At 63.3% G+C, this 13,877-nt stretch overlaps 5 protein-coding genes across 5 annotated transcripts; 4 read left to right on the forward strand and 1 right to left on the reverse strand.

Moving 5' to 3' along the window:
* Window positions 1-555: 555 nt before the first annotated feature.
* On the forward strand, window positions 556-2,882 carry Q8F55_003912 (uncharacterized protein; the record flags this gene model as incomplete). Its single annotated transcript, XM_069352439.1, has 2 exons — window positions 556-753; window positions 807-2,882. The coding sequence occupies 2 exons, from the start codon at window positions 556-558 to the stop codon at window positions 2,880-2,882; spliced, it is 2,274 nt and encodes a 757-aa protein (XP_069209857.1).
* A 495-nt stretch (window positions 2,883-3,377) lies between these two features.
* On the reverse strand, window positions 3,378-4,978 carry Q8F55_003913 (uncharacterized protein; the record flags this gene model as incomplete). The annotated part of the gene is made up of 3 exons (XM_069352440.1): window positions 3,378-3,537; window positions 3,591-4,606; window positions 4,706-4,978. 3 exons carry the CDS (start codon window positions 4,976-4,978, stop codon window positions 3,378-3,380), a joined length of 1,449 nt encoding a protein of 482 aa, XP_069209858.1.
* A 1,889-nt stretch (window positions 4,979-6,867) lies between these two features.
* Q8F55_003914 (uncharacterized protein) lies at window positions 6,868-8,214 on the forward strand (the record flags this gene model as incomplete). Its single annotated transcript, XM_069352441.1, has 4 exons — window positions 6,868-7,101; window positions 7,170-7,487; window positions 7,539-8,101; window positions 8,148-8,214. 4 exons carry the CDS (start codon window positions 6,868-6,870, stop codon window positions 8,212-8,214), a joined length of 1,182 nt encoding a protein of 393 aa, XP_069209859.1.
* An 800-nt stretch (window positions 8,215-9,014) lies between these two features.
* Q8F55_003915 (uncharacterized protein) lies at window positions 9,015-9,206 on the forward strand (the record flags this gene model as incomplete). Its single annotated transcript, XM_069352442.1, has 2 exons — window positions 9,015-9,124; window positions 9,164-9,206. 2 exons carry the CDS (start codon window positions 9,015-9,017, stop codon window positions 9,204-9,206), a joined length of 153 nt encoding a protein of 50 aa, XP_069209860.1.
* Window positions 9,207-9,648: 442 nt separating this feature from the next.
* On the forward strand, window positions 9,649-13,856 carry Q8F55_003916 (uncharacterized protein; the record flags this gene model as incomplete). The annotated part of the gene is made up of 5 exons (XM_069352443.1): window positions 9,649-10,168; window positions 10,206-10,313; window positions 10,364-12,270; window positions 12,308-12,877; window positions 12,915-13,856. 5 exons carry the CDS (start codon window positions 9,649-9,651, stop codon window positions 13,854-13,856), a joined length of 4,047 nt encoding a protein of 1,348 aa, XP_069209861.1.
* Between the last annotated feature and the right edge of the window lie 21 nt (window positions 13,857-13,877).

Raw genomic sequence — 13,877 nt, forward strand, 5'->3', positions numbered from 1 at the left:
GCAGTGAGCAGGCATGTTGCTGTCCGGAGTACCAGTGTCCGGGTAAACCGTGGAAATCTTGCAACCGGAGTCGCGAGATAATCTCGGTGAGGGGAGGGAGCCGAAGGGGGCCTAAGAGGCGGCAGAGTGCCTGGGTGGGGGTGGGTGGGTGCCGGCGGGATCAAATTGTCCGGCCGTGGATGTGCGCGCGATAGTGAGATGGGTGGGAGCCTGGTGGGTTTGGCGCGCGGCGCGGCGTCGGCGCGCCCGCACTGCGCCAGGTTGCCTGCCCACGCGTAGAGAGCGCGAGATGCCCGGTGTTGCGCACGCTTGCGTCCAAGGAACCTGCAGGGTTTGACTCTGTTGACCGACGGATGCACCACACTGCTGCAGCCAGACAGCATACAGCCGGCCGACAAGGACCCAGCCTGCCCAGCCAGCACGACCCTACCCACCCCACCCAACCCAACATCGTCTCATATAGTCAAAAGATCCACGACACTCTGCACACCTCCCCCCCGTGCTCGTCTTTTCGCCCATCGCACAACCAGGTCAATCACCCCCATCCCAGCCATCATGGCATCAGTAGACCTCGTGATCGTGGCCGTGGCCATCCTGCTCCCCCTCCTCTGGTGGTTCCGCGAGTCGCTCCCCTTCATCGGCGGCAAGCCCCGCCAGTCGGTCGCCGCTGCCGCGGCCGCCAAGGCCGGCGCCGGCGCCGGCGCTGACGACGACGACGACCCGCGCGACTTTGTCGGCAAGATGGAGAAGATGGTGAGTAGCTGCAAAAGACGAGGTGGGCAACTCGGGGCTGACTGGCGTCCTAGGGCAAGCGCGCGGCCGTCTTCTACGGCACCCAGACTGGCACGGCAGAGGAGTACGCGATCAGGCTGGCCAAGGAGGCCAAGTCGCGCTTTGGCATCTCGTCGCTCGTGTGCGACCCGGAAGAGTATGACTTTAACAAGCTCGACCAGATCCCCAGCGACAAGGCGGTGATCTTCGTGCTGGCCACGTACGGCGAGGGCGACCCGACAGACAACGCGCAGCCGCTGTTCGAGTTTATTCTGGAGGAGAACGTCGAGTTCAGCCAGGGCGGCAACACGCTCGAGAACCTCAACTATGTCATCTTTGGCCTCGGAAACCGCACGTACGAGCACTTCAACGAGACTGCCCGCCAGCTCGACCGCCGCCTCGCTGCCCTCGGCGCCCACCGTATCGGCGAGCGCGGAGAGGGCGACGACGACAAGGCCCTCGAGGAGGACTACCTCTCGTGGAAGGACGGCATGTGGGAGGAGTTTGCCAAGCGCCTCGACGTCGAGGAGGGCGGCGCCGGCGACGTCGCCGACTTTGTCGTCACCGAGGTCGAGGACTCTGTCCCCGCCGAGAAGGTCTTCCACGGTGAGCTGTCGGCGCGTGCCCTCGTCGCCTCGGCCAACAAGTCGACGACCCCGGCCGGCTCGTACGATGCCAAGAACCCCTACCCTGCCCCCGTTGGAACCTCGCGCGAGCTGTTCGCCGTCTCGGGCGAGCGCAACTGCGTCCACATCGAGTTTGACATTTCCGGTACTGGCATCTCGTACATGCACGGCGACCACGTCGGCGTCTGGCCCTCCAACCCCGACTCGGAGGTCGAGCGCGCCCTCGCCGTCCTCGGTCTCTCGGACAAGCGCCACACGCCCATTGCTGTCGAGTCGCTCGACCCCGCACTTGCCAAGGTTCCCTTCCCCACCCCTGCCACGTACGAGTCGGTCTTCCGCCACTACCTCGACATTTCGTCGCTCGCTTCCCGTCAGACCATCGCCTTCCTCGCCCGCTACGCGCCCAACGAGCAGGCAAAGGAGACGCTCACCACCTGGGGTACCGACCGTGAGGCGTACCACGAGTACGTTGACGGCCCCAAGCTCAAGATTGCCGAGGTCCTCCAGTCGGCCGCCCGCGACTCGCTCATCCCGCCGTTTACCAACTCGACCGTCTGGCCCATTCCCTTCGACCGCATCATTGGCACGCTCCCCCGTCTCCAGCCCCGCTACTACTCGATCTCGTCGTCTTCCAAGCTCAACCCCAGCTCGGTCCACGTCACTGCCGTCGTGCTCAAGTACGAGTCGGGCCCCAGCAAGGACCACGCCGACCAGCCCCGCTGGGTCTACGGCCTGAGCACCAACTTTATCCTCAACGTCAAGCTTGCCTCGGATGCCAACGGAGCCAACAAGGGTGCTCTTACCAACGGACATGCCCACACCGGCGGCCTTGCCGGCAACGAGGCTTCCATCCGCCTCGACGGTCTCCCCTCGTACAAGATTTCTGGCCCCCGCGACTTCCACCTCCACGACAACATCTACCGCGTCCCCATCCACATCCGCCGCTCGACCTTCCGTCTCCCCACGTCGCCCAAGGTCCCCATCATCATGATTGGCCCCGGTACCGGTGTTGCCCCCTTCCGTGGCTTTGTCCAGGAGCGTGTCGCGCTCGCGCGCAAGGCCAAGGAGAAGGGCGGCGAGGACGCGCTCAAGGAGTGGGCGCCCATCTACCTGTTCTACGGATGCCGTCGCGAGGACGAGGACTACCTGTACGCCGAGGAGTGGCCAGAGTACGCCAAGGAGCTCGGCGGCAAGTTCAAGATGATCACGGCCTTCTCGCGTGGACCCAACCGCAAGCCGGACGGCTCCAAGATCTACGTCCAGGACCTGATCTGGGACAAGCGCGACGAGCTCGCGCCTCTGATCCTCGAGAAGCGCGCCTACATCTACATCTGTGGCGACGCCAAGAACATGGCCCGCGCCGTCGAGGACCGCCTGGCGCGCATGCTCGGCGAGGCCAAGGGCGGCACCGCCGAGATCCAGGGCGCAAAGGAGCTCAAGCTGCTCAAGGAGCGCAACAGGTTCATGACGGATGTCTGGAGCTAGTCGCGTCGTGCATGGCTGTTCAGAAGGATGGTGCATCGGCGTGGTAATGAGTAGCGCACTGTACAACGCCCGTCCGCGCTCGACTGTAGATCGATAGTGATGCATGCAGCAGTGAAGACAGAGACGCAGACGCCGGGCGGAGGACGATTCCGTGGCATGCTCGCGGGTAAACTGGCGTCTATGTAAGGATGTCTCCTGATTACGGGAAAACCCAGCGAGATAGGATGCGCGGACAGCACGGCCGCGCGGCGGCGCGGGTGGGGCAGTTGGAGTGGGGTGGATATTCCGCAGTCTTTGTTCACTTTGTTCACGGGTGTACCGACGCGCGGCGAGCTTGGCGAAGATGCGTACCGCGGAGGGGGATGCGTACGCGGCCACAGAGGTGAACGTACGCGCCGGTACCGCCGGCCCACCTGACCAGTCCATCACGTCTACTCGTACATCGCAGTGTCCTTGCTCTATTATGGCTCTACGAGATCCCCCACGCGCTACGCGCTATGCCCTCTGCTGCACGCGCGTGCGCGGCACGAGCGCCCAGCACACCATCCACACGCCCATGATGGAGATCATGAGCGGCTGCAGGATCCACACGCCGTGTTTCTGGCTGATGGCGCCGGTCACGAAGGGCATGAAGGCGGACCCGACTTGGCCGAGGCTGGGGGTGTCAGCTGCAGCCTTGTTGCTCCGCTCTCGGGGTCGCGCACTCACCTTGCAATCCATCCAATCGTCCCGGCCTGCAACTCGAACGGCATGACGTCGAGAATGACAATCATGACGATGGGGTACATTGGCCCGAGGAACACGCCGACGAACGCGTACGCCACCGCGTTGCCGATGAGCGACTTGACGGTCCACACGACGACCATGAGCGCGATGCACAACAGCGTGAAGACGTGCGTCGCGAGCCGCTTGCCGATGAAATTCGTGACGGGGATGAGCACCACGCGGCCGATTGTCAACCCGCCAAAGTAGCCGGCCGAGACGTAGCCACTGCTGTCTCCGCCCCCGCGCTCGGCGATGAGGAAGGACGTCGCCCATCCGCCGATGCCGACCTCGACGCCGACGTATAGCAGGATGAAGAGCGCCATGTAGTGCGTCGCGCTGATGCGCATGATCTGCTTCATCTTGCTGCCGGACGAGGTGGGGCCCGTCTTGACTGTCCGCGCCGCTGGCGCCGCAACCTCAGCGCCGCCCTCACCGTCGCTCTTGGTCTCCGTCTCGGTCACTGCCTGTGGCACAGACTCCGGGTGGTCCTCTACGCGCCGGCCCGCCACCTGGTCCTCGGTGCGCAGCTGGAACACGACCAGTAGCGTCACGGCCGTCGCGAGGCCCAGTCCGAGCGACACAAAGTAGTAGTAGTACACCTTGCTGCGGACGTGCTTGACGAACTGGGTCGCCACGAGCGGGGAGGCCGTCGCGCCGAGACCGTACACCGCGTGCATGAGGAACAGGAGGTTGTTCGCGTTCGGCAGCCGGCTAGCCATCGTGTTGACCTGCGCGTCCTGCAGGCCCAGTCCGTACCCGCTGCACACGAAGGCAAAGCAAAACAACGGATAAGGCGGGCCCCAGCACATGAAGATGTAGCCGAGAACCTGGCACATTGCGCCGAATGGCGCGACGATACCGAAGCCGAAGCGGTCGGTCAGGAAGACGTTGGTCAGTCCGGCCAACAGGAATCCCAGCATGTTGAACACCCAGATGATGGAGATGACGAGGTAGTTGATCTGAGTGTGGCGTCAGAGACGCCGTGTCGTACGCGCCGGGGATCAACGAGCGGCTGTACACCAGCTCACGCCGTCTCTCTCCGCCATCATGCGACTCACGTTGTAGTACTCCTGCAGGGAGGGCAGCAGCGGGCCCTGCGTACCATCATTCCAGCCTGCCAAGAACATGACTAGATACAGCGCGGCCAGCATGCCCCACATGTGGTACCGGCCCGGCGGAGGCTTGTCCTCGCGCAGCCGCGCAAACACATAGTTGGTGTGGTACTCGCCAGTGGTGGGTGTGGCGGGTGGCTCTTCGCCAGTCACGAGCGAGGTGAGGCGCTCGAGCGCGTTGGGGTGGTGCGCTGGTGGGCTCTCGATCTTTTCCGTCATGCTGGCGGGTGGTGGACGAGGCCGAGATGGCCAACCACGGCAACTTTATTAGCCACACTGGAGCTGGAATCGGTCGTCGCCTAGAGTCAGTGCAGCTTTTGCCAACGCGCTCACCTAGCCGAATGAGTCGACACCAGACATGCATCGACAACGATGGCCACGTCAAACAATGCACAGCGCTGACATTGCGCGCGGGAGGTTTGCGGCGCGCGAGCAAGGTCGGCGGAGGCTCCGAGGCCGAAAAGCGCCCGCGGCAAGCAATGGCCAAGGGCGAACGGAACAGTGACCACCGACCTCCACCGCAGTCTAGCTCGCTAGTCGGCTCGTTCCCATGTTGGTCGTCGAGGGAAACCGGCCGCCGCCGTGGTGTGGAGTGGAGGATCGCCCCAGAGCCGTGTCAACACTCGGAGCATCTTCGGACTCGGCAGGTTTTTTTGCAATCCACATGGTGCGGGACCACATCGGTCCGAGGGGGCCCCGAGTGCTGTGCGGCGTAGTGTGCGCCGAATGCGTGGCGGGTGTGTTGCCGCAGACGAGTGTCATAAGAGAGTTGGTTACACTGGCCATGTCGCGAGTGCCGGCTGATGGGGTGCGAGTGGCACGAATCTGACTCACCACTGACGGACGAGAGCCGCCGCGGCGGCAGACTGATCCGACTGGAACACCCTCACCTTCCTCTGTCCTGACGGAGCTACCGGGGGCGTTTGAGAGGGGCCAGGCGGGGGGGGGGGGGGGTTCTAAGTGGTTGATACCCAAATGTGTTTGAAGGAGAAGAAGAGAGAAGACACGTCTTTGAGACGAGTGGACGTGCAGGCAGGCTGGCAGGCAGCTGGGTCATGTTTGTGGCCAGGATCTTGGCTGGCTGGAACGTCGCCACCACCGCGCCTGACTTTTGTCGACGACGTCATTCCTCGCTACCGCGCCGCCGTGCCAGAGTGGCCGGTCGCCATTGCGCGAGTCTGTGCACACACGCGAATGCGCCGCCGATGCTGCGCCCTGCGCCCTGCCTGCGCCCGATTGCGACCCGCCACGCCGCGCTCGGGCCTCGCCACCTCGTGCTGCGTGCCAAAGGAGGTGGAGGGGGCGTGGGGCGCAGTGGCGGGGCGGGCATGGCATGGCATGGCAGGGTGGGAGGGAAGGAGAGCCGTGCGCGACGGCGGCGGCGTTTTCGTCGCCAGCGAGCGAGCGAGCGAGCGGGCGGTGGGTGGGTGGGCGAGCAAGGGAGCAGGGGGGACAGGCCTGGAACGCCGGTGCAGCGAGCAGCGGCAGCACCACGCCGATGCATCCACTGCGCAGACTGGAGCAGACTGCCACGCCAGACACGCGACTCGCCCCACGTCCGCCTCGTCGCAACCACTCTTTTTACACTTACTCGTCCACTCACCCACGACGCCGCGACGACGCCGCAGCTGGGGAGGGGTCGCCCCCCTACACCCCACACCCACTCACAGCACCGAGAAGCCAGCGGCGACTGGCGACCTGACACCCAACACGCGACCCACCACCCGCCTGCCCTGCCCGCGTCAACTCATTCCCTCCATTCCACCACCCCACCCCACCTTGAAACACCCAGACAGCTCATTGTACCCCGTCTGTCTTCCTCGCCTTCCTCGTCTTCCTCGTCTTCCCTGGCGTGGGCCGTGGGCGACAACCACCACCTCCGCCAGCCCCCTCCCGACACTCAACCTTCTCTCCTTCACATTCTTCCTCACCTCGTCAACCTACAACCAACAACAACAACAACAATGTCGTTAGACAACCCTCTGACGAGTTCGCCTTCCCCCTCACCCTCCTCTCCATCCCCCTCACTCTCGTCCACTGCTGCCCTCTCCCCGGCCACCACCATATCCGTCAGCGAGCTCCTGACCGACCTCGGCGACCCAAAGAACATGTACACTCCCGCAACCCCGATCGACCTCGAACACGAGACGTTCCCTCTGCCCCTCGAAATGATCGCAGCCTGGCACACAGAGAGAGCGCCGACGTTTGTCACTCTCGATTGGGAAGACGCAGAGCTACTCGGCTACCCGCGTGAAGTGTTCGCGTCGCAAGAGGTGCACGAAGCAGAGGCGAATCACGAGTTTTCCGATATCATTGACCGTCTTGGCGGACAACCAGACGCGGTGAGTCTCCCGAGTGCCTGTCACGCTCTTCTTCGTCGTGTTGTCTCCTCAGCACTGACCATAGATAGGAGCCTCTTGTCAGCGCCGAGATGCCCGAAGAAGCACCCTTGCTCACCCACCTTCGCTCGCCACCCCGCACACCACCATCCTTTGTCTCTGTCCCAGATTTGCCTACGCCACCTCCTGAGGACGCAGAGTCCCTCGACTCCCAAACATGGAACACTTTCTGCAAGGCCAAGTCGTGGGTGGCGGACGATCCAGAGGACACCCCAAGAGCACCGTCTCCTTTAGTTGTGACCCCAGGCCCAGTCGTGCCCAAGGAGGAAGCGGCTGAGGGGAGTGATAGCCGCGACGAGCGTGAGGTATCGGGCGAGCTGGGTCACACCGTGAGTCTCACCACAACCATCGCTCGTAACATGATCACTCACGCCTCACAGGAGGCAAAGCCCAACGGCTCAGACCCCGACGAACAGGAGTGCAAGCCGGTGCTCGGCTGCGCAGGCTCACTCGACCAACTACAAGCCATGTACCCTTCCTCGCCTGCCGATGGCGCAGGATGTGAAATGGAAGATGGACCGAAGACTTCACCAACGCCCGTCCGGTTCACCAAGCTCCCGTCACCGCAGTCGAGGGCACGGACTTGCTCTCCCACCCAGAGCGAAGATGACGTCCCATCATCACCACCTACTCTCAAAAAGACTACCGCCCCTACGTCCCCCATTTCCCCCTTACTAACTCCGGTGGAGCCGACCCATGAAGAGGGCTGCCAGCGGACAGAGGGAATCAAGCGATCAGCCAGTGAGGCCGGGCCCTCGCGCACACCTCACCTCATCCGCACCCGCGGCCATTCATTCCCTACGAATGCCCTCGCACTGGACGGTATGGAGGTGGAGTGTAAAGTTACCTTAGTCGACACACGTGGGAGCGCGAATGCCGAGTCCGTCGAAGAGGCTCCCTCCGCATCTGCGCCAGCGCCCGCTCTTGCGCGTCGAGCCCCAGTGTACGTAAAGACCGGGCCACCGCCCCATCCCACTGACGCCCAACAGAAAGCGGAAGAGAGCGGACAATGATCTCAAGGAGGTCCTCGGTCTCGTCCAGGCGTCATCGGGGTAGCAAGCGCGCGGCGGGAATCAGGACATGAGCAGGAGAACGCGGCAACAATCGTTCGAAGTTGCTGGCCCCTCTCGTCAACTAGTGGGTCGTCAGAGGGAAAACTCGTGCTAACAGTAGTCTCCGTCACCTGCTGAGAGTGTGAAGCGCCCTCGAAAGAAGTACTCCGCCAAACTGAGCGACATTCCGGACAGCGATCCTGCGCACCTGCCAGCTGTCAAAAGCAGCCCCCGATCTCGAGCGGGAGCCCACAAGGCACAGACACGAGCCCCAAAGCGCGCACAGGCTTCACCCCCTCCACCGCCACCAGCCAAGAGGACGAGGGCTAAGCCTGTCGGCAAGCCTCCCGGCAAGGCTCAAACCCGGGCTCCAACCAAGGCTCCAACCAAGAAGAAAGCTGCCAGAACGAAGAAAGCTGCGCCGGAGACACCAGGCGACGACTGCGACGACTCTGTGGGCATTCTGGACGAGGTAAGTAACCCCTGCATCAAGAACCCCACTCACCTGCAGTGTCTAACCCCCTTGTCTTCACCTCCGAGCACCGTTCATTCACCAGCGGAATCTGCGCCAACGCCCGGTTCACCTTACTCTCTGGACCTTCAAGGCCGTGAATCCTCTCCGGACCCACTGGCACTGGACGACAGCTCAAATGCTGAGGAGTTATACACCACCAACAAGAAGAGCAAGAGCCGCTCCAAGCCCAAGTCCAAGAACCCAGCGCCGACATCAAAACTGTACTGCGATGAGGAGGCAAGTCTCAATCATAAACTCCGCTTATCCACCAGGATCGCATTATATTAGAAATGTTCCCGGCCCGCGACATCCCATACAAGGAAAGCGAGCTTGAAGAGGGTGTCATCAGGCTTCAACAGGCCGGGTTCAAGGAACGCTCGGCCGGCGCTATTCGGTGGCGGTGAGTCCGCAGTGATGCCCAAGACCCTAACAGATTCAGTATCACCCACAAGCTGCACCCCGAACTCAAAGTTGCCAACTAAAAAGAGAGTCGCATGACCTCAGTGTACAGTAGATGTTTGTGCTTCGTCGAGTCCAAGTGAAAGTGTGTAGCGTGTGCACTGTGTAGAGCGAGCTGCGTGTCGTCGTGTCATTACAAAGAAGCCAAATGTATTTCAAGTCGCATGTCCATTGTCCTGTTGGGTGCCACAATGAGAGTGAATCGCGGAAGCAAATAACCACGTGGCCATTTGTTACTTTCTGGTGTGTTGAGAGTGAAGTTGTTGAGCGCTTGAGGCCCAACATCTCCTCCACCATCAGTCTCTTCCTTTCTACCTTGCTTGCCATCTGCCTGTCGACGGGGGACTAGGCAACAGACCACCTGGTACCCCTCGGTGCGAATCGCTTTGATACTCGCCAAAAGCAAACTCGATCGCTCGGTCACCAGCCCGCCCGCTCGACTCGGCACCGGCAACGACGTTGACCATGTCGCTGTTCAACCGCGACCAGCCCCAGCAGGGCTACAACCCGTACGCGCAGCAGCCGTTATACCCTCAGCTCCCCGGCCTGCCCAATCTCCCTCCCACGACTCCAGGCCAACCCGGCACCGTCGCCCCGCCGCAGGGGCCGACCTCTGGCGGGCATCCCAACCCGTTCCACCTCCCCTCGCTCCCTCACCTGCCCCACCTGCACCTGCACCACCACCCCTCGCAGCAGCCGCACGGTGCTGCTCCTGTCGCTCCCCCGGCCGCACCCGCACCGTACACGTTCGGTGCGTCCGGCCTCGGCGGCGGCTGGGGATCGCGCGGCACGGCCGGCGCGTACGCTGCCGCGGGTTACGCACCCGCCTCGGCGTCCCAGCTCCAGCAGCCGCAGCAGCTCGAGACGGTCGCCAAGGACGAGGACCCGGTGTACGGCCCCCTGAGCCGCGCTCGCGGCAAGATCGAGCGCGCCATTGTCAGCGACAATGAAATCTCGCCCGACCTCGCCGAGCAGTTCACGCCGAGTAAGGATGCGTGACGCGCAACCGCTGACCTTTGCAGCTAGCGAGCCGCCATACCTCCCTCCCCCTACGCAGACGACCGCGTTCCGCACGGCGCGTATCACCAAGACGACGCCGCTCCCCGATGCGCTCCACCAGGAGCTCAACTGTGCGTAGTGTGCCTCGGATCGGCGGAGCACAACACTGATTGTTTTTCAGACAAGCATCTGACTGCGCGCATGGGCCTCTTCGAGGAGATTGAGCGTGCCTGGTTCGCCGTCGACAACAAGCTCTTCCTGTGGAACTACAACGACGGCCGCGACTTTAGCAGGTACGACCAGCAGACGGACACGATCCAGACTGTCGGCCTCGTGCGTGCCCGCAAGGACGTGTTTGTGGACGACATTACCCACCTGTTGGTCATTTGCACGGCCAGCAAGGTGACGCTCCTTGGCCTGTCCCGTTCGGACAAGGGTGAGCTGTCGCTGTACGCTACCAACTTGAGCACCGACACGTCGACGGGCTTCCTCGACATCCGCGGCACCGACTCTGGTCGCATCTTCCTGCTCGGCGTCGACAAGGACCTGTACGAGCTCGAGTACAGCACAGGCGGTGGCTGGCTGTCTGGTGGCTCCAAGGCGTGGCTTTCGAACCGGTCCAGCGGCTACTTAAGCACCTGGGTTCCGTCCGTCTTCTCGTCGGGCACCCGCGAGGGCGTCGAGTCGTTTGTGCTCGACCCGCAGCAGGGCAGATTGTTCGCCCTCCATACCAAGGGCGAGATCGAGTACATCGACGTGCAGGCCTCACGGTTCGAGTCGCGCGCCCGATACGTTGCGTTAAGGAGCGACTTCCAGCGTCTGGGCTACGGTGGTGCTGCACCAGCGTATGCCGGCGCCAAGGTCGTGTCAATAGCCATCGTCGGTGCCGAGGAGAGCAAGAAGGCATGGCTCGTTGCCATCTCGGCCAGCGGTGCCCGTGCGTACCTCGGCACTGCGGCGTTCTACGGCTCGTATGGGACTGCCTCTTCACTCCAGGTGCTCGGCCATCGCCCCCCACCACCCGAGACGACCAAGGCCGACGCGCAGTCGTTCTACTCGTCGGGTACCCTCATCTCCGTCCACTACTCCGAGTCGCCTACCCCCACCTCCCGCCTTACGTTTGTCACCCCGGCTCCCGGTCGCCAATCGTCAGTGCGCGAGAACTACGAGACCTTCCATCTCCCTGCGCTCCAGGAGTGGTCTGTGGTCGACAGCGTTCCTAGCCAGGTGTGGACGATCGCCGAGGTCGCTGCGACCAACCCGTCGAGATCACCCCCGACACTGTCCAGGGGCGATGGCATTGCCCTCTCGGCTCTCCCCCGTCAGACGACGGTCTACGCCCGCCAGTTCCTTATCCTTACACCCAGCGGCATCTTCTGGGCTGTTCAGCCCCGCCCCATCGACATGCTTGAGGCCGACATTGGACTCGAGAAGGACACGGGCATTCACGCCGGGCGTGCGGCATTCGGTCGCGTCCAGCTCGCTGCCATGGGCGTACAGATGGGCGCAAACGCCGACAAGAACAAACAGTCCGACCTCATCTCCATGTCCAACAATATTCTGCTGGTTTCCGAGCCACCGTCGATCCGTCAGGCGTCGAGCGGAGCGCGCTCCATCGTGTACTCGGCTCGCCACGATGGCCTTGCTTTGATTCTCGGCCGTCTCCTCCGCCCCATCTGGAACGCCAAGGTCGTTGTCCCTGCTGGCCCCAAGAGGTTCAAGCTGGGCGTCACGGACCAGAGCCTCCACGAGGCTCAGGGCCGTCTTGCCGACCTGCGCCGCTTCACTGACGACCACCCCTTCCCCCGCCACCAGGCTGAGGGTGACGCCAAGCTGGCGTGGGACCAGGAGGAGCTGTCCCTCCACGGTTTGCTGGTTCTCCTCAAGCAGGCCATTGAGGCGATTTCGTTTGTCCTCCTGCTCAACGACTACAAGCTGCCGGATGTGATTGCCAAGTGCGACGCCTCGACCCAATCTACTCTCGCCAGCCTCACCTTCCAGGGGCTCCTCACAAGCCAGGGTGGGCGTGACACTGCGCGCCACCTGGTGACCGCGCTCATCGAGCTGCAGATTGGCCAGGAGCTGGGCGTGAGTTACAGCGTATGTTGCAGCACTGACTCGTCAGATCGACACCCTCAGTGCCATTCTCCAGGAGCGCTGTGGCACATTCGTGCAGTCTGGCGACGTGGTGCTCTACAAGGCTGAGGAGAGCCTCCGCCGTGCTGAGAACACGCGCGACGCTATCGAGCGGCAGGAAAACCTCTCCGAGTCGCTCGAGTTGTTCACCCGTGCCTCGGCGAGCGCCGCCGCTGCCGTCTTCCCCCGCCTCCCTGACGCGACACGCCGGTACCGCGCGCTCAACGATGTGCGCGGAACCATCGAGCTTCCTCTCCGCGTCGCCACCGACATCGACCCGGATGACAAGGCCGGCGACTACGAGCGCGACGGCCGTAACCCCGGTGACCCACGGGCCGCGTTCCTCGAACAGCGCAAGGAGTGCTACCAGCTCGTGGTCGAGGCCCTCGGTGGCTACGACGAGAAGCTGAATAAGGCTTTCGCTGCTGGTAACCCCGCGGCGGCGGTCAGCGTGAGAGACCAGGCGTACGGCTTTGCCATTGCGTCCAACGACGAGCTCTTCCACTTCTACCTCTACGACTGGACTATTGAGATGAACCGCGCCGACCAGCTTCTCGAGGTAAGCCATCTGTGGTAGAGACGCGCTGACCCGCCAGTTCGACACACCATTCATCCAGCGCTACCTCCAGCTCACGACGTCCAACGTGCCTGAGCGCCGCGACTTGCTGTGGAAGTACTACGCCCGGAGGGAAGAGTTCCTTCCTGCCTCCAAGGCTCTGCATGACCTCGCCACCCGGCCTAACGAGCTCAGCCTGCAAGAGCGCGTCTACTACCTCGCGCAGGCTCTGGCCAACGCCAAGTCGGCCATGTCGATTGGGTCGGAGGACGTCGAGTTCACGACTGCTCTGCAGGAGCGCATCGATGTTGCCCAGGTGCAGCTCGAGGTGGTCCGCGCCATCGACGGCCACTTGGACATGGACCGCGCGGAGAAGAACGCTGCGCTCGAGCAGCTCAACAGCGAGTTAATGACGCTGGACGAGCTGTACCTGCAGTTTGCCAGACCACTGCGGCTGTACGAGCCAATCCTGCTCATCCTCAAGACGGCCGACACGCGTGTCGAGGACGTCTGCGAGGCGGTGTGGCGGCAGCTCATTGCCGAGCGGTCACAAGACACGCCTCTGGACAGTGCCGTCGGCGAGCTCGTCACGGACCTGTGCCGCAAGTACTACCCGTCGGAGGCTGCGCCGTCCGACATTGTGCTGCCAGTGGTGTACGGCGAGGCGGCGCCGCACCGCGAGGCGACTCAGCCCGGCTGGGCGTCGCGGGCGCTGCTTGCCGGCGGTGTTGGCCTGCGGGATCTGTGGGACGCGGTTGTCGAGCTGCACGACGAGGCGGTCGACTACCGCGAGTACTACGCCGAGGAGGCGGCGGCACTGATCAGCACGTGGCTCGAGACCAAGACCGGCCTGCCTCCTGCCGACGTCGAGCAGTTTGCGTCGGCGTACCTGCTGCGGACGAACGGGGTGCAGCTGGACGAGCGGCTGAGCGCGACGCGCAAGACGATGCAGGCGGCCAAGGCGGCGGCGGGGCGGTTCTAGGACGTTGCGTAGCGTAGCAAG

This window comes from Vanrija albida (assembly GCF_041260175.1).
Source record: "Vanrija albida strain AlHP1 chromosome Unknown contig_3, whole genome shotgun sequence".
NCBI classification, from domain to species: domain Eukaryota; kingdom Fungi; phylum Basidiomycota; class Tremellomycetes; order Trichosporonales; family Trichosporonaceae; genus Vanrija; species Vanrija albida.